The sequence below is a fragment of the Nanorana parkeri genome, unplaced genomic scaffold, assembly GCF_000935625.1.
Source record: "Nanorana parkeri isolate BGI_ZX_2015 unplaced genomic scaffold, ASM93562v1 scaffold219, whole genome shotgun sequence".
NCBI classification, from domain to species: Eukaryota; Metazoa; Chordata; class Amphibia; order Anura; family Dicroglossidae; genus Nanorana; species Nanorana parkeri.
This window is the reverse complement of record NW_017306487.1, coordinates 1,447,368-1,466,648: the sequence shown is the minus strand read 5'-3', so window position 1 is coordinate 1,466,648 and position 19,281 is coordinate 1,447,368. Positions and strand designations below refer to the sequence as shown.

General features: G+C 41.6%; 1 protein-coding gene across 2 annotated transcripts in view; it reads right to left on the bottom strand.

Annotated features, from left to right (window-relative positions):
• Positions 1–19,281, bottom strand: part of MYRIP (myosin VIIA and Rab interacting protein) — a 309,369-nt gene that overhangs the window by 103,000 nt on the left and 187,088 nt on the right. The window contains exon 1 of one of the 2 annotated variants that reach the window (XM_018555941.1): positions 395–457. The exons of the other annotated variant lie outside the window; for it this stretch is intronic. Within the exon in view, the coding sequence (XP_018411443.1) occupies positions 395–396 (2 nt within the window). The 5' untranslated portion in view covers positions 397–457. Of the gene's footprint in view, positions 1–394; positions 458–19,281 lie in introns of those variants that run through there. 2 annotated transcript variants of the gene reach the window in all.

Below are 19,281 nucleotides of genomic sequence, written 5' to 3'. Positions count from 1 at the left end.
ATATATATATATATAGATCTATATATCAAACACATTCTACACTACAATCCCTTGCCTGCTGTAAAGTAAAGCAGCAAATAAATACATATGAATGTGTGTGATAGTTACCCCAAGTCGAATACATGATGTCCTCCCTGTAGAACAAGACGCTGAAGACTGAGCTATGTAAGAGGCATCCTCTTAATGCTTGTGAATTATATTAAACACATTCTACACTACAATCCCTTGCCTGCTGTAAAGTAAAGCAGCAAATAAATACATATGAATGTGTGTGATAGTTACCCCAAGTCGAATACATGATGTCCTCCCTGTAGAACAAGACGCTGAAGACTGAGCTATGTAAGAGGCATCCTCTTAATGCTTGTGAAAGGAAAGTATACAAGATAATACTCACATATAGCAGGAGGGGGATTGGGAGCAGCTTGCTGAGGATGTGCCTGTGCACCCCTTCCTTTGGCTTTAGAAAAAAAAGAAGATGCTGGGAAACAGATGTGATAAAAAAGCAGCTAGGAGAATCACACTAACCCCCAACACACAGGCTGCAAAAACCCGAAACTCATTCTAAACCAGCATGATCAATGGAACACTCGTTCTCTCTCTCTCTTTTTTTTTTTTAATCAAACATTGGCATTCTGCTCAGTTACTAGCATAGAATAATTAATGTGCTGAAAGGCAGCCAATTTCCTGTCATGAGGTGGTATCGTGGACCTGCTTTAATAAATAGCTAGGAATATATTGCAGAATTGTAAGCTTTTCTTTATTGATGGTTGTTTGGAGAAATGGAGAAATCTTCTATATGAGCTGTCTACAAAAATAAATATAAATTTGTTCTATAAGGGACTCAAAAATAAAAAGCAGGCTTTAGGAAGCGTTACCATGGCAACTGTAGTATATTTTGCAAACCGGTATCAATAAATTTAATTTCAAGATCACAGCCCTTTTACACTCTGCTGAATTACTGTTAACTGTCTACTGAAGAACATGTTAAACATAGTAAACTATAATAGTGTCCATGTATTTACACTAAAAGAAAAAAAAAATACATGATTTCAGGTAACATGGCTTGATGCCATGAAGGCTTACCTACGTAAGCTTCATAATTCAATACTGGAGTGGTTCCACGAAAAAAAAATTATTTTTGATTGGGCCCCCCTGTTTAGTAACATGGAGGAATACTTACTTTTCACAGCCTCTTAGTAGACGACATTCACAATGCATGAAACTATTGCCTAGTTGCTTTTTTTGAGTTTGAAGCCACACTCAAGGAAAATATTATAATTTACGCAGCACACTGGGTTTATAAATTATCAATAAAAAGCTGTGTGTTATGTGCAGAGGGCTGCTGCAAAGTATAAAAACACATAACACAGAGCTTCCGGGAACTGGGGGAAGTGAGGGATGTGATTAGAGCAGTGACCGGCTCCATTCTTATCACACGCTACTCCTCACTATTGCCCTTCATATGTTTTTTCAAAAAATACAAGACATTCTATGATTTGTGGAGGAGAAATTATGTCACATCCTTGCCCCCTCTTCTCCTCCAATCACAGAATGCTTTTTGTTCTTTGAAAAAATACAAGGTATTTTGTGATTGGAGGAGAAAGAAGGTGGTGGGGATGTGGCATCATCTCTACTCCTCCAATCACAGAATGCCTTGTATTCTTTGAAAAAATACAAGACATTTTGTAAATGGTCAATAGTGAGGAGGGAACGGATGATGGGACCAGGGCACCTCACAGCTTCAGTTGCATCGCTCACTCCCCTCAGTGCCCGGAAGCCCGGCGTTATGTGTAGGAAACCTCATGCTGAAAGATAACAATTTTATACTTTACAGCCACCCTCCACACACAACACACATGGGTCTATTCACTTAGCTGCCAAAGGATCTAGCAGTATCTTCAGCTGATCCTTCGGCTAGCTTCGGCCCCAGGACCCCTTCGGTTCAGTAGATCCGAAGGCTGCTGTACGGGCTATTCACCATAGCCCGTACAGCTCCCGAAGTCGGCCGAGTGGCACAGTTGAGTCGAAGGCATATGCTTCGGCTAGACTGAGCCGAGGTGAAAGCCGAAGCTGGCCGGCCGACAGCCTGCTACTGACAGCTGGGCAGAGCCAGCCGTCATCTCACGGCTGGCTCCGGCCACTTGCACAGACAGATCAGCATCCCTGGTTACCAGGTAACCAGGGACACTGATCTCCAGACAGCCCAAGTCTCCCGCTATTAGATAGCGGCTCCCGGCCGCCCAGGAGAGAAATACTTTCTCCCGATCTAGCCCTGCTCTGTTTTCTTTTCTTCTGACATCGGAGCCGTTGGCTGGCGTCAGAATAAAACAAAAATCACCATAGGAATGCATAGCTAGATTCCTATTGGCTATTTCAATTTGCAATAGCAAACTAGCTATTGCACCCGCCCACTGCTGCTGTCAATCAGCAGAGGGGACCTGAAGTTCTCCATCATGTCCCCTCTAGTGATTGACAGCAGCAGAGAGCGGGTGCAATAGCTAGCTTGCTATTGGATATTGCAACGTGACATAGACAATAGGAATCTAGCTATGCATTCCTATGGTGATTTTTTTTTCTGACGGCAGCAGAACCGCCCAGCCAACCAGCCAATAGAAAACAGTTGGGCGGAGCTAGCTGTCGCTGCTAGCTCCGCCCAATCATTTTCTATTTTATTTTTTACTGCTTTTTAAACTGTTTTTTTTATTCACTCGGCTGCCTACGGCAGCTTAGTGAATAGACCCCATAGCTTTTTAATGATGATTTACAGACCCATTGCGCTGTGTAGATTATGAGGGTTATTTACAAAGCTGCCGAAGGCAGCCGTGTGAATAACCGACCCGAAGTGAAGTGAGTCGAATGATGTTCGGCTATTCACTTCAGGCTTGTATGGCTGATTTCAGCTGTACACCGACTGAAATCAGCCATACATCGGCTTGCTTCGGGTGGCTTCGGGCATGTTCGGCCGACATGCATGTTCGGCCGACCTGCATGTTCGGCCGACCCGAAGTGCAGAAGGAGCCGATCCAATATCTGGATAGGCTGAGCCGAACCTCCGGCAGGCTACTCGCTGCTGTTCGGCCTATTCTCATGGATGCTGAACAGCAGTGAGTGAATAGCAATAGCAGAGCAGCATTCGGCTTGGCTATTCTGCTCGGTACCTCTGTGGTACCGAGCAGAATAGAAAACTAGTTAAAAAAGTAGAAAAAAATTAGAAAAAGATTGGGCAGAGCTAGCAGTGACAGCTAGCTCCGCCCAACTGTTTTCTATTGGCCGGGACCAGCTGTCATTACAATGAGAGCTTAGCGGGGGCTGGCGGTGATATCAAAGCAGGCTCCACTAAGCTCTCATTGTAATGACAGATCAGCGTCCCCAGGTTACCTAGTAACCAGGGGACGCTGTTCTGTCATTACGATTTTCTATTACTGAACCGAAGGGCTCCCGTAACCGAAGCTAGCCGAAGGATCAGCCGAAGCTATGGCTGGGTCCTTCGGCAGCTTTGTGAATAACCCTCTATGTTTCATTTAACGAAGCTATGGCTTTAACGTTTCATTGATGTGGTAGAAGACTTGCGGCTCTCATACTTAGAAGTTGTATGATTTACTCCTCTTTTTTTCTTGTTCATTAACAGAACGAAGAAGAGCGGAGGGTGGAAAATAACAGTACAGCTTCAGTGTATGAGAACAGCAAGTCTCCTGGGAAAAAGCAAAAGCTATACTATTCAGCATCAATGACACTGTGAATAATAAACAAACAGCAGTGGCCCGGGACCAGCTTGGGCCGGTGTAAAGAGGAGGATGGAAGGGAGTTCAGCATCTTCCTCCTTGCTGATCTCCCTCTGAGGTCTGAATGTGGAAGTGATATGTATTACATCACTTCCGCATTCAGCTGTCATTTCTCTGGCTGCTATAGCCAAAGAAGAAGCTTGTGAAGCAGATTTCTGCTTCATCAGCTTCTTTGGGGGTCCCAATGTGACATTAGGGGTCTTAGAGACCCCTAATGTCTCCATAAAGAGGACCTGTCAGTGTGCCTGTGCTATCACATAGGGGGATTGTTATCCCCCTATGTGATAGCAATCAAGTTAAGTGTAAAAAAAATACAAATAAAAGTCACATATAAAGAAATGTAAAAAAAAGCCCCCCACGCCAACGTATACACATATATAAACGTAAATACGCGTCAGGTGCGCCAACGGCCGAAAACTACAATTGCGCTACACGTTACATATCGCCATGAATGTCGCAGTGAGAGCAATAATTTTAGAGCCATTAATCACTGATAACACTAAACTGATGAGCGGTAAAAGCTTTTAAAGCGTCGCCTATGGCCAATTTTTGGTATTGTAGTTTTTTTAGGTTTCGCGGGCGGGCACAAATTTAAGGCTTGACATGTTTGTTGTCTATTTACCTGACGTGACCCCGTCTTTTCTATTTTACCCAAAAAATGGGTAATAATAAATATTTCATCATTTAATATAGGGGAAACAGTTTTTTTTCAAAATTTACGTTAATTGTTCCTTACTATAGTAAAAAATAAAAACCACAGTGGTGATTAAATACCACCGAACGAAAGCTCCATCTGCCACCAACAAAATGGTATAAAATTAATTTCAGTACAGCGTTGAATGACGGAATAAATGTCAAAGTACTGCAGCGCTGAATATTGAAAAATGACCTGGACAGGAAGGGGGTTTAACATCCCGGTCAGCAAGTGGTTAAGAAGATTTAATCATATAGCAGTGAATGATCAATTTGCTGACCACCAACCACTTTTCTCTCAAAAGATATGCACGTTAATCACCTGCATGTGGCAACCTGTTTGTCCAGTCAACTCATATTAGCTGCTGTTCACCCAAGTGGAATATGCAAGTCTGAATAGCATTTAGTAGAGAAAATACCTTTGCCAGTAATGCCGTTTGCGTGTCATTTCCTGGGAGTTGAACTGGAAGCATAAACCAATTGCATTTTCCTTCTGTAAACTATTAATTTCCCCATCCCCTATGTAATGGAGATAACAAAGGCAGACATATTTGTTATATTTCAGCCTGGGGGACAACCATGACTTCCTCCAGAGATACAGTGGAGGAGTGAGTGCAGCCAACTAGGAACAGAAAGTATGTTATTCACAGGATTACCAGATAAAACTAAAGAAAATAAAAACTTGAAAAGGAAAAAAAAATGCAGATACTGCATCTTAGGACTCGTAAGTTGCAATATATTAAATTTTTGTGTTTGGATTTAGATACACTTTATATGTTCTAGATATTATGCCCACTGCTTGCAGTTCTGCAAGTTCAGGTAATTTTGTATATGTCAAGGATCACCAATACTTAACAAACTCCAGTCAAAATTTTGTTGGAGGGAAGTAGTTTTGGATACAGTGTAATGAAACTTTCGGTGTAAAGTGAGAAAGACTTACAGGACTATTCACGAAAGGGTGAAGAGTTTGGAGAAGGCAGGAGAAGTGAACAGTCTATGACTACATAGCTGAACTGGAAAGTGAGCTGAATTGGGGAATTTTTCCAAATCAGCTATTTTGGCCTAGATTGTTCACTTCTCCTGTCTTCTCCAAACTCTTCAACCTTTTGTGAATAGACCTGGTAGGACCATATTTTTCAGGTATTTACAGCTTTGTCCCCGTTGGGAGTTTCACTGTGCAATAAAGAACACAGTGATGTACAATTTAGCTATATAAACCCATACATCTCTTTGTAAAGCTGATCATACACCTATAGATCTGCAGATTTTCCATGTCCAGATAAAAAAAGTGCAACAGATTCCTCCATCTATGCTAAACTGTGTAGATAGAGGAATCTCCCACTGGGCCAAGCTTCAGTATCTTCCTAGTCTGCCCCACTGGCTATCAAAATACCTGAACAATCTGAATGGATGCAGGTATTGTTCAGGTGTTTTGGGAGCCAGCAGGGCCGACTAGCATGATACTGAAGCTTGACCCAGTAGGAGATTCCTCCATCCACACAGTTTAGTGTAGATGGAGGAATCTGTGACACGTTTTCCATCTCACCATAGAAAATCTGCAGAAAATCTATAGGTGTATGGGCCAGTTTTAGACAAATCCACAAGGGTCAGATGCTGCCTGTATGGGATACAAGCAAATAGTTCCATCCTCTGATGTCTCTGGAAATAATGAAACTACTCAAAAGACGTTGATAGTTATAGCGCAAGGATAGTTTGGAAAAGGTTATATTAAATACATTATAGCAGGTTATATACATTATACTATGAAGAATGAAAGGGCGAATCCACACAAAAATGATATTTCTCTTTACTAGGTAGATGGTCGAGAGCTGAACATTCCAATGCATTGCTTCTCAAACTTTGCTCAACTGTTTATGCCCATCAATCCCTCTACAGTACCTCAGTCCCCACTGATGTATTAAAAATGAGCACATAGCCCATCCACCCTCACTGACAGTTATGACTTAGGGCATCGTCTTCTTCAACATGTCAGATAAAACACATATGAATTCTGACAAAGTGCTTCGTCAAGACCCTGGCAGCTGTCATTACAGTCGGTACATTTTCCCACAAGGCAGCTCTTGCAAAGAAATCCTGCAATGTCTTGTGTACACTCTTTAATTACCATCCATATGCCCTGAAGTTATGATGTTTTCTGAATAAAACACCCCCGCCAATAATAAAATTGTTTATATTATTTTGTAAATCCTACTGTGCCTCACCTACAATGAGAACAAGTACAACCAGTGGTACACACCCCACACGTTGGGATGTACTGCCTAAAGGATTCATATATCTCTGTGGCTCATGTATGCATGCTGACCATCACCATTACAGGGATTCCACTCTATCTCTGTTAGAATTTCATTTTATTCTATTTAATGATAAATACAACAGAAAGAGTGGGAACACTCCAGGTAGGAAGCAACATCAGAAACTTAATGATGGCTGGGACCTGTCAGAGCAATACAAATATGATGGGGAGATCAGACTTAAAGAGAGATGAACTCATTACTGCTTTATCGTTCACTGCCTAGTCAGAGGCTGGGGAGAGACAAATAAGCCATATTTAACTGCGGCAGAGGTAATATGGTCTCTTATCCTGCCAGGGAGGGCTGTGCTATGTGGCAGAACTGTGCACATCTCAAATTTGGATGGACAGAATTACAAATTCTTTGGCAGGTAAAACAGCTCTCATATTTATATGTTATTTGTGTATTTAGATCAGAAGTAGCCAAACTCCGGCCCTCCAGCTGTGGTGAAACTACAAATCCCATGATGCATCTCTCTCAGGGAGTCATGTCTGTGGCTGTGAGAATCTTGCATTTCCTCATTGGATTTGTAGTTCCACCACAGCTGGAGGGCCAGAGTTTGGCTACCCCTGATTTAGATGGACGGGGGTTTAACTCAGATTACATTAATGGGTTTGTCTTTGTCATACACAGTTTCAGGCAGGAGTCAGATCTTGGAGCATGAATAAATAATTTGGCTGGCAGGTGAGATCTGATGCAGTTGATGTGAATGGGACAATAGGGACAAGGCAATTGATTATTTCCAAGAGAAAATGTATGCAGAACACAGTTCCACCAATATCCAATAAAAGACAAATCCTGGTCACACCAGTGGGGTATCTAAGGTACAGCAAGCAGGGTACCTGCCTTGGGTGCCAATTGATTGGGGTGGGGGGCTGCACTACACAGGGACAGTGGACACCTACATGCACAAAAATGATCACAGGAACTGATTCCCTAACACATCTAATATGTATGTGCAACTCTTTTTACGCAGCCTGATCCACCCTGCCCCCCTCTGCCTGCGCTCTGTGTTTGGGTGCCAGCTCGCTAGTGAGATATTCATTGAGCAAGCTGGCTTCTGGACAAGGAGGATACCAAGATGGGCAATACAGAGAGGAGGGGAGGGGTGCAAGAAGGAACGATCTGACAGCTCTGGATCAAGAAAAAGTCACTGTTAGCGCCGGCCCCGCTCACAAATCACAGGAGCACTGTCTGCTAGCTTCTGTGGTTGGATTTGCCACCCTCCGAACCAGGCTTACGGGTGAATAAATGACCGGAGCTGGGACCCGGCTCAGTGCTAAACCTCAGAACAACCAGTTCATTCATACAAAAAGATAAAGTTAGAAGTACAAACACAGATGAGTTGAGATAAGTCTGATTACTAAAACGGTCCCCTGAAGCCTCGCTCTCTGACCAGCGGTCGAACCCTATCTTCATCAAGTACAATACAGGAGCATTAGCCTTGCATTTTACTCAAACACAGTAAGGAACTTTAAAAAAGCCAGAACTGCGTTGTCAGAAGTCTGGACAAGGGAGCAAATTTGGTGCTTGTCATAGGCACTATTTGCCATAGATATACACGCACACACAGAACCCCAAGAAGGTATACAAATCTATAGGATAACCCCGCCATTCATACCAGGCTTGAACAAAAGTTATATGACAGTCTATTCCAGCCTCTGGTCACAGTGCATCTTAGTGGTGACATCCATTCAACTCTATATGCAATGTTACTACAATATCAAATATATTTTCAATATCTTTTAAAATAAAATCAATCTTTTTTTAAACAATATATTAACTACACTCAGCAAGGCCTATGTTTGGACAGTAGGCTACATACAAAAAAATATTTGCAAAGCTACTGCATGCTGGAAACCCTGATAAAAAAACTGAATAATAACTCTAGACATCCAGCCACTCAAAGACAATGTGACAAGAGAGGATTATGCTTAATACGATATGATAAAGCAGTAGTTCATATCTGAAAAGCATTGCTGACCTAACAACACAAGATACATGGAGTAGTGAGTAAACCATTCAGTCTGGGCTCTCACTGTGGTCACTCAATGGGTGAGAAGATAATCCATCACTTCGGTTTTGATGCTGAAAGTTCAAATACACTAATCCTTGAATGAATGATTTCCAATACATACTAAAAGGAATTTTCAAAGATAGAATGTTGAAATGCAGTCCGATAACCGTTATAATGCTTAGCCTAGGCAAATCTCTGATTTGACATTTATGCGAAAGGTATCTACCAAAAGCATATTGTTGTTTGTGTAATTATTTTCCATGCTGATAATTATGTACTTTATTTGTGTTGTGAAGGATACGGCGGGATTATATTATCACATAATTGATCTTAGTCTGACATTTCTTTGAGAATGGTAGCGTTCCTTTTGACAAACAGAAAACTATGTGTAGACCCTACTGTTAGGAGTGCTGAAATATATCTATAGTCTATTTTCAGTTCAACTGTGACAGAACAATCTGTGAAGCTGTGTCTGCCTGTGATGGGTGTGGTACCACACAGGGCAGAACAGCCAATGAGGATTGCTTTGGGCATTTATGTCCCCCAGCCAATCACTGTAGGACAGTAGCAGTGATGCATGCTGGGAGAGGAGATAAATGCTGAGTGTGGCTGATGCAACAGTCTCTTCCCTCCCCCAGGGCCCTCCTGGGGGCAGGATGCCTGCTGCTGTAGAGACTGAATGGACTAGGCCTAAGCCTGGGGCCTAGGCCTGGACACTGGGGCCTGAGCCTGGGGCCTAGGCCTGGAGGCCCAGTGGTCAGCCACTCATGTTGGAGTTGAACCTGAACAAGAATATTAACAGTACTGCTTGCCAGAAGTTCTCCACACAGATTGACGGTACGGCGTAGGTCCATGTCTGTGGTGGCAGCAGTTACTATGCTCTATTTCAAGTACTAGGAGTCTACCTCATCCTGGATGTGCCTGACCCTCTCCCTCTCTCCCTGGAGTTCAGAAATAAAAGAGAATCATCTTGGAGCTATTGTCTGGACTTCAATCTGTCGGTAACCACTGGAAGTGGTAAGTGCTTTTGGGGCAGCCATGTGTTTTAATAATCCCTAGACAGGCTATTGGAAGACCCGATCATCCAGCGGCTCCTTCGGGGGTGAGCGCTACATACGTCTACAGAAAAACAGGAAATCCTCATTACCCACTATGATAATTTACCTATTTTACTGGATTCAACTGAGGGGCAGTCAATTTGCCCATGGCGTCAGCATTCTGTAACATCCCTGCAACCAACTGTACAGATGTTGATTCTCTCCATGAAAAGGCAACCGTGATTTTACTTAACACTCTTAGAGAAAGCATTATATCAAAGCAGATGTAAACATTGTGATTAGGGATGCACCGATACCGTTTCTTTCGGTATCGAGTACGAATACTGATTTTTTTTTGCTACTCGCCGATACCGGAAGTCCCATTAACAGACAGTAATGACTCGCCAACTGGCTTCCTGATTAGCAGGGAAGCCGTCTCCATGCTTCCTCGTCACCAGTGACGAGAAAGCATGGAGCTGGCTATCTGTCCAATCAGGAAGCCGGGCTCTGTGTAATGAAACGGTGTCCAGCTTCCTGATTGGCCAGGAAGCCAGCTCCATGCTCCCTCGTCACCCATAACGACTCGCTGCCCGGCTTCCTGATACCTGAAGGAATCAGGCTTGGCATCGGAGCATTTGGGCGAGTACGAGTACTCACCCAAATACTTGGCATCGGCACCGATACCGATACTAGTATCGGTATCGGCGCATCCCTAATTGTGACACCTGCTTTTCATTATAAGAACCTGCCTGCTTATGATGATTGTAGACAATCTAACCACTGGTACTGGCACTGTTATTTAATGTCCATGGGTACCTTTTCGCAGTTTATTCCCTTGTAACCACTCAATAATCGCACTATTTTAAAGTGTTCTCATCAGCACTTCCTGTTGCAGGCTGACAACACTAAGCCACTGCCTTTCTATGAGCAGCAGTGTTGGTAGGCTGTCATGTGCACTCATTTGGTTAGCTGTTGTGCTGCCTATTAGGTCAATCATATAGACAGCCCAACAGCCAAATGAAGGAGCTCACACAGCAGGCTGACAATGCTGTTGCAAATGGCGAGGCAGTGGCTTACCGTGGTCACCTGCAGCAGGAGGTGCTGTACTGGCAGGATGTCCAGTTTTTAAACTGCAACAATATCACACAAAAAAATATTTATTTAAAAATACAGTGAAACATAATGCGAAACATTCAAACATACTGAAAAAAAGATTTAGATACATTTTAACTAGTTCTCAAAATTATAGTGGAAGCTAAGGATGAACCAAAATAAGCATAGATAGCTGAGTGGCCATTGCCATGGGGGACATATACCAATGCACAAAAAAAATACTATACATAGGGTAGAGGGTCATTACATTTGGCTTTGAGGGAGAAATAGAAAATGCACAAACCAGTGGCAGTGGGTCTGCCTGACAACCAAGCAACTGGTATCACCATCCAGCAATAGCAGCCTCTTACTACAGTATCTCTTACTACAGGTTTCCGTTTATGCATCAGCCACATTGTTTGAAAGCATTTGATTGAAAACCATAGCGATAAGCAACAATTGCAAAAACAAATAATACTATACACTAAAACATATGTTTATTTTTAAGGTCACGTTGTTCATAATTTTTAATAGCATTTATAAAATAGGTTATATTAAGTTTACTATTACTTCCAATAATGTGCTTTTCTCACAGTTAAAAATAAATGTAAGGTTTCATGAAGCTATGAATTCTATATGTCACCAGCAGAAAACGGAAAATTTGTCAGCATTCAAATTATTCTGGTAAATGGAAGCAGATGGTCTGAGAATGTAATGATTCAAATGTATTAGGATGCAAAAGAGAAGATGATAATTATCAGAATAAAAGCTATAGAGGCATAAACAAACAGTGAATACATGAATAGAAAATATAGAGGGTTATTCACTAATGAGGCCGAAGGATCCAGTCGTAGCTGATCCTTTGGGGTTGATTTACTAACCTTATAAACACACCTCGAACATGTATACACCTCTGTAGTGTGTTCCCTCCCAGCATGATCTATGGGTGGAATCTAAACACCTTTGAAGTGTGTACACACCCAGCAGGTGTGTTGTGCAAAGCCAAGCATGAATTTGCAAGGTGATGTTGTGTAAATTAGCTCTATGTTGTGTTGCTTGCGTTGATGAATGCAGGAATGTAAATGCATGAGCTAACCATTTTTGTCTAAACTGTGAAGCAGCATTATATATGCATCATGTGCATGATTTTTCCATATATGGCATTAGTGGAAATATGGTTTTAGAGACTTTTTGGTTAATAAATACGTTTTGCTGTGTAAAAATCACACACACCTAGTGCGTGCGTGTGTTTAGGTTAGTAAATCACCCCCTTTGGCTCACTTTGGCCATCCGAGCCCTTCAGTTCAATTGAACCGACGGGCTGCTGTATGGGCTATTCACTATAGCCCGTACAGCAGCCGAAGGCAGCCGTGCGGCACCAATATGCTTCGGCTCGGCTGAGCCGGAGTGACACCCGAAGGGCGGGCCGTTCTTCACACAAATGACAGCTCAGCGGAGCCAGCCGTGATCTCACGGCTCACTCCACCCAGTTGTAATGACAGATGAGCCTCCCCAAATGACCTGGGGACGCTGATCTGTCATTAAACAATAACAACTGGGCAGAGCTAGTGGTGACATCACATCCGGCTCCGCCCAGTTATTATTTAATGTCCGGGATCTGCTAGAAGACTCTGGCAGGTTCCGGCCAATAGGAAATAGTTGGGCGGAGCTAGCAGTGATGTCACCACTAGCTCAGCCCAATTGTTTATATTTTGCCGGCATCTGTCAGATTCGACATTATGCAGTGGGAGTTCGTTGCGTGCGGTCGGGTGGTGTCGTTTTAAAAAAAAAAATCTAAATTTATTTATTCATTTTATTTCAACCAGTTGTCGTCGTGGACAACTCTGGACATCGTGATTGACGCTGGATTACGTCGGTGGATCAGTTTTTTTTTTCAAATAAAAGACTTGTCAAAACGTGTCTTTTGGGTTTTTTTTTTTCAATTAAAGACATTTTTCTAAAGTCTGGAATCTTTTTGATACTTTAAATTTAACCCTTTAGTGAATGGGTAGGGGTATAACTACCCCTTATTCATTCACAAGGGAGGGTGCATCTGGGTGCCCCTTTGTTTGGGGTGGGGTTCCTCCTTAAAATTCATACCAGACCTTAAGAGCCTGGTATGACTTTGGGGGGAACCCCACACTTTTTTTAAAAAAAGTAGCTTTCCTACCAGACCTAAATGGTCTGGTATGGTTTGGGAGGGGGACCCACGCTGTTTTTTTTAACTTTAGAATTTCTTTTTTTTTTTTAAACTTTTTTTTAAAATTCTTCTCTATTCTGCTCACTACCTCGGAGGTAGCGAGCAGAATAGCCGAGCTGAATGCCGCTTGGCGGCATTCGGCTATTCACTCACTGCCGTTTTCAAATGTTGGATCGGCTGAGTCGAACTCCTTCTGCACTTCGGCTCAGCCGCTGACCAAAGGCAGCTGTTGTATGGCTGAATTCAGCCGATGTACGGCTGAAATCTGCCGTACTGAGCCGGAGTGAATAGCCGAACGTTGTTCGGCTCTGTTCACTTCGGCTCGGTTATTCACTTGGCTACCTTTGGCAGCTAAGTGAATGACCCCCATAGAGTCTTTCCCAGTGCAAACTATACCATTGGCATGCTGTGTATGTAACTGATTCTGTTTCAGCAGTTCCTAATGGTTTCATGGCTTTTGGAAGTAGATGCATTCCAAATGGGAAATCCCAAAACAAATACAGCACCATTGTCTATTTATGACCATCCATTACAAACAATAAAGGAAAAAAATAACTACATTTACAGGCAAATTACATCTACTTTTGTTAAAAGCAACAAGGTGGCAATCATAACTAAATTTTCATTATATACACCGATTAGCCATAACATTATGACCATTGACAGGTGAAGTGAATAACATTGATTATCTTCTTACAATGACCCCCTGGAAGTGGGTTGGATAGATTAGACAGGAAATTAACATTTTGTCCCTGAAGCTAACGTGTTGGAAGCAGAAACAATGGGCAAGCGTAAGGATTTGAGCGACTTTAACATGTGCCTAATTGTGATGGCTAGACGACTCCAAAACTGTACCTCTTGTGGGATGTTCCCAGGTCTGCAGTGGTCAGGACCTACCAAAAGTGGCCCAAGGAAGGAAAACCTGTGAACCAGTGATTACGGTCATTGCTCTGTGCAAGCATCACCAAGGCTAACTGATGCATGTGGGGAGAGAAGTCTGGCTGATCCAATAGAAGAGCTACTGTAGCTCAGTTTGTGCTAGCTGACTAACTTAGTAGTGAAGCAGTCATAAGTTTGGCAACCCAGGGACTTTTATCACTGCATAGAAAAAGTCTGCAATAATAGCTACAAAAAGTCTTCAAAAACATCTTGAAAAGTTTCAATTAATTTTCTGTTCATGTTACCAACAAACATAATATACACCTGAATGTGTATGTGTGTTTGCAGGAATACAGTATGTAACTCTGGCCTTTCGTGCAGATGCCCTGCTTTATATTATATTATTACAGGTCAACTCCAGACAAAACTTTTTTTTTTAGATTTAAATGGAAGGATTGAATACTTCTGCCAAGCTTTATTTGCTGTCCATGTTCCCAGTGGGAAGATCAGGAGTGGACATACCTTTTGTGCAGACTATGCCCATCTGTCAAGGTGATATTCCTCATGATCTCCTAACCATGCTCCTGCTTTGTAATATCCAAGTGATGCGAGCATCACTCTTCATTTCTTGCTTAAGCAGCACTTACACATGCAGAAGGCTTTTCCCGTTTCCTTGATACAATTTAGACTGGAATGAAAGTAAAGGGGATGAACCTATCTGTCTGTCTGTCTATCTATCTACAAGGAGCAAGTATTGATTGGGGGGGGGGGGCTTTAATTAGTTTACCAACCATTTGGGATTATTTATCCTTTCTTCCCATCCTACTGTCAACAATAAAGGAAATTAGGGGAAATTCCTCCAATGAACCCACACAATGCCATAAATACACCCTTTTTAGTCATCAAGATGATTTTTTGCTTTCTGTGTACCCACTGGGAAATGTTGCATCTTTTCAGGTTCTATTTCAGGATATGAAAAGGTGCCACAAGAACTGTCAGTAGGGGAAATCTCCCATAATGGGAAAAAAAAAACATTAATAAAAAACTGACACGTCCCCTTTTTGTCTATAATTTTTTTTTAAAGTTTTGTCTAGAGGTGGACTTTAAATTTGATTAGAACATTGTAATAAGTGTCATGAATGTCTCAGTGATCATAGTTAATGATCTGAAAATGGCTAGCGTTACAGTTAATGTGTATATTACATGTACTGTATATCCAGTATATCATGCTTTTATTTATATATTTTATGCACTGCATTAAATAGATGAAAAAGTCCTCAAGCATTAGGTATGTGTACCTGAATGTTAATGTAGGTAATAAAGTGAAGACAAATTATAAAATAGACTGTTCCATTTATAGCAAACATGTAATAAACGAATATTGCATAAGGAAAATACTAAAAAGGAAATATGACTGCCTGCAGCCAGTTTACAAGGTAAAGCCTGTTTCATATCATAGGATAAAGCTTACAGAGACTTTGCCTGATCAAAGGGTAATAGCAAAAAATAGACAGCAAGGAAATAGCAAACACAGAAAGAAAATGCTGGACTGTGGCATATAAGACCATCCAGATATCATCAAAGCAAACCAGGCGTATTTTAAATGCTTATATGCTTTCATTTACTTGTTCTCAGGGAGTTAAAACGAGTCAGGACTTATTACAGGAGACAATTATCTTTAGATTGATGACATAGTCAGTTTATTAGATGTCTATGAGTCCACATATAAAATAGTAACATGCTGAAAAATACTGACTAGGTTTAATATCCAAGAGCAATAATTCTACCATGCAATAACTGCAAGAATTCCACATGGAGATACAGCATGTTGTATATCATTCAGATGCATAACTGTTAGTCATATAAAAAAAATAATAATAAAATGATAGCACTAAAGGTTGCTTAGTGTCGATCTTGTACAGTGTGGAGTAGCTGAGTATTACAATGCCTTCACAGCACCCAGGCAACAAGAGCATACAATTTTACATGTTTAAGGTTTGGAGTGGGTAGTGACTAAACAGAAGGGATTTAAAATTTGTCCACACAGCAGACTGTATAATCTTGTCCATTCATTATAGGATGGTCTAGCAAGCTTAGTCTCTGGCTAATAGAACTACTATTATAATATGATAATAGAAAATAATGATAATAGAAAATAATGCTGTTTTTTTTTTTCAAATTGTGCCACTATCTCCCTTCAGTCTGCTACATGGGAAATCCTCTGCTTCTGGGGCCACCTGGCAGAATCTCAGACTAACACTGTGTATTAGAAACATACAATGCAGGGAAGCTTACCTGGGTAGGGAGAATTAACGCAATAAAAATGATGATACTCCCGAAAATATTGTTTATATTTCGGATGATACGCATAGAAATACCCAGAATCTTTTTTCAATTGTTAAGAAAGATAATAAGTAAATTTGTATGGAATAATAAGAAACCAAGAATCTCATGGAAGACTTTAACTAGGGCAAGACAAAGAGGCGGACTGGCTCTACCAGACTTCAAAACATACTACATAGCGGCACAACTGACCCGAGTTGCAGACTGGGTTTTTGGGACAGAGCAGAAGAGCTGGGTGCAACTGGAGACAACACTAAGTGAGACTAAATTAAGTGGAATAATGTGGATTCCACCAGCAAAAAGAGACATATCAGTCAACACATTACCACTTACCTTGACGACCTTGAAGACATGGGACCTCCTGCACTTCAGATATAGATGGCTATATAACTCAACATTGATGCCCTTGTTGGGAAATGATTATTTTCTGCAGGGAAAACAGGACCCATCATATCTGAGGTGGAGTAAGTCCGAAACCTTGAAGGTTAGAGACATAATATGGGGAACCTCAATGTGTACGCTTGAGTTAAGAGAAAAATGGGGGAAATACCCCCTAGACTGGTGGAGACATAACTAACTGTCAAATTTTGTATATATGTTACCTAAACCACTGAGAATAGGACAAGACATAACACCACTAGAATCTATAATGGGATCCAAACTGACCCCCCAACACTGTTTAGCACTTTTCTATAAAGTAATCAATACATTGGAAAGTGAATCATCTCCTGGGTATATAGATAAGTGGGTAAGGGAACTGGGACATGAACTTACACAGGAGGAGGAGAAGAAGATAATGAGCCTAATTACTACTACAACAACTGACACTAGGACATTAGAGACTAATAATAAATTATTGTCACGCTGGTACTATGTACCTAAGAAACTGCATATGATACATAAGGTGAATGATGAACTTTGTTGGCGGATGTGTGGTGAAATAGGATCCCATGTGCATATTTGGTGGGAATGCCCTAAAATTAGACCCTTCTGGAACCTGGTGAAAGAGGTCATCGAACAAATTTGTTATGTACACTTACCTATAGACCCATGGGTGTATCTTTTTCATCTCACAATTGGGGGGGGGGGGGGGGGAGAGGAGCGAGGCAGTTAGGGAATGGATGAGTAAATGGGGAATCCCTGTCAGTCTATAGGAAACAGGGGATGGAAGAGAAGAGGGGAAGGGAATGGGATAGTGTGTGGACTTGAGAGGAGGGAGGGGGGAGGAGAGGATCACTAATAAGAATTAGATTCAATTTATTAATAACTTAATATCTTAGTGAAAATAAATACCAACAAAACATGCATGGAGTGGTGATTAGGGGAGAAATTGGAGTAAAACACACATAACACATAAATACACTAGACACAAAGAGAGAAATATAAATGAATATAGACATTGAAATAACACAGACAAACAAAGGAGAAATAAATAACATAGCACTTATAAGTAATGATAAAATGAACATTTATATTTATAAATAAACTTATGTTCACAGAGTAATATTTAGGAATAAGGGGTAGTGGTAGATTTAGATTAAGCACAAAGGTGCACATAATGAGGGATATATCTGTCTGGCAAAACAACACAGGTGTCGAGAAAACTTATCAGTCTTGACTTCCGAAAACTATATTAGGAAGGTCCCACAAGAGCACCAGCTAGTCTAACCCTGTACAAAAGTTGATAAAAATAAGGGGTTGGAGGAAAGAACTGAGGCTGATAGAACCCCCTCCTACCCAACCTCTGCCATCCCTGCATAGGAAACCCAGTCTATGTGGATTCTAGTAAAATCACAATTTTTATTTATGCTATAAGATATTCAGGTACACGCCATACTTTTTCAATGGAACCATTTCTGGTGTGTGTAGTGTTAGATTAGCTACACAAGAAGATGAGTAATACAGCCTTGTTGTTTTTAATACAACAGGTTGCTGCATACAGGCCAGCCGGCTTATGACAATAACCTTTTATCACATGGTTTAAAGTTAGCCTGACCTGACAATAAAATGTTTCTAAGGTAACACCAGTGCCCATGCAGTGGTACCTTGTGGTGCCTGCAAATACCTGTTTTGGTTTTCAAATCAATTCCTGTGTCCCAATGGAACTCCTTGGATCCTAGGCATAAGCTGTACATGGGGCCTAAAATTCTGCCCTAGTCAAGATAAACCACCTACCCTCCAGGTAATAAATCCCACCTTAGCGGTCATATATCAGAACTCCAGTGAGCAGAAGAGTCTTCCTGCATTTGATAGTTAAAATAAAATGGTGGGACTTAACACCAGGAAGGGAGGGGGATTCATCTTCACATTAAGGCTCCATGTGCAGCCAGAGCCTTTTGTCTGGTAAGGGACTATACCTGTCCTTCACCTGCCCTGGCCTTCTGTCTGCTTCCCAACTACACCTATCTTTCCCCTGGCCTCACCTTCCGCTTGCTTCCCAACTACACCTATGCTTCTCCTGCCCTGGCTCTTTGTCTGCTTCACTAGCCTTCCCTTGCCCTGGCCTACTGCTTGCTTCCCAACTACACTAGTCCTCAGACTTCCCTGGCCTTCTGTCTGGTTCTCAACACCTGTACTTTACCTGCCCACCTTCTGCTTGCTTTTTGAATACACCTGTCCTCTTTTGTACCATGGCATTCTGCCTGGTATGCAACTACACTTGTGCTTTGCATGTCTTGGACTTCTGCCTGCTAGTAACTACACTTGTCTTCTGTCTGCCCTACCGTTCTTTTAACTTATTCTTTGCCTCATCTTTTTGCCTGCCTCTGATCTCTTGCCAGGGGATACAAACCTAAAAGCGTAAAACTGAAAGCTATCACTCCCATAGATAACAGAAACAGGCACTGTTTCAGAAAGGGCAGTCTTCATTTCCTGCTACAGGCCCAACGATATATATATATACATACAGTATATATATATATATATG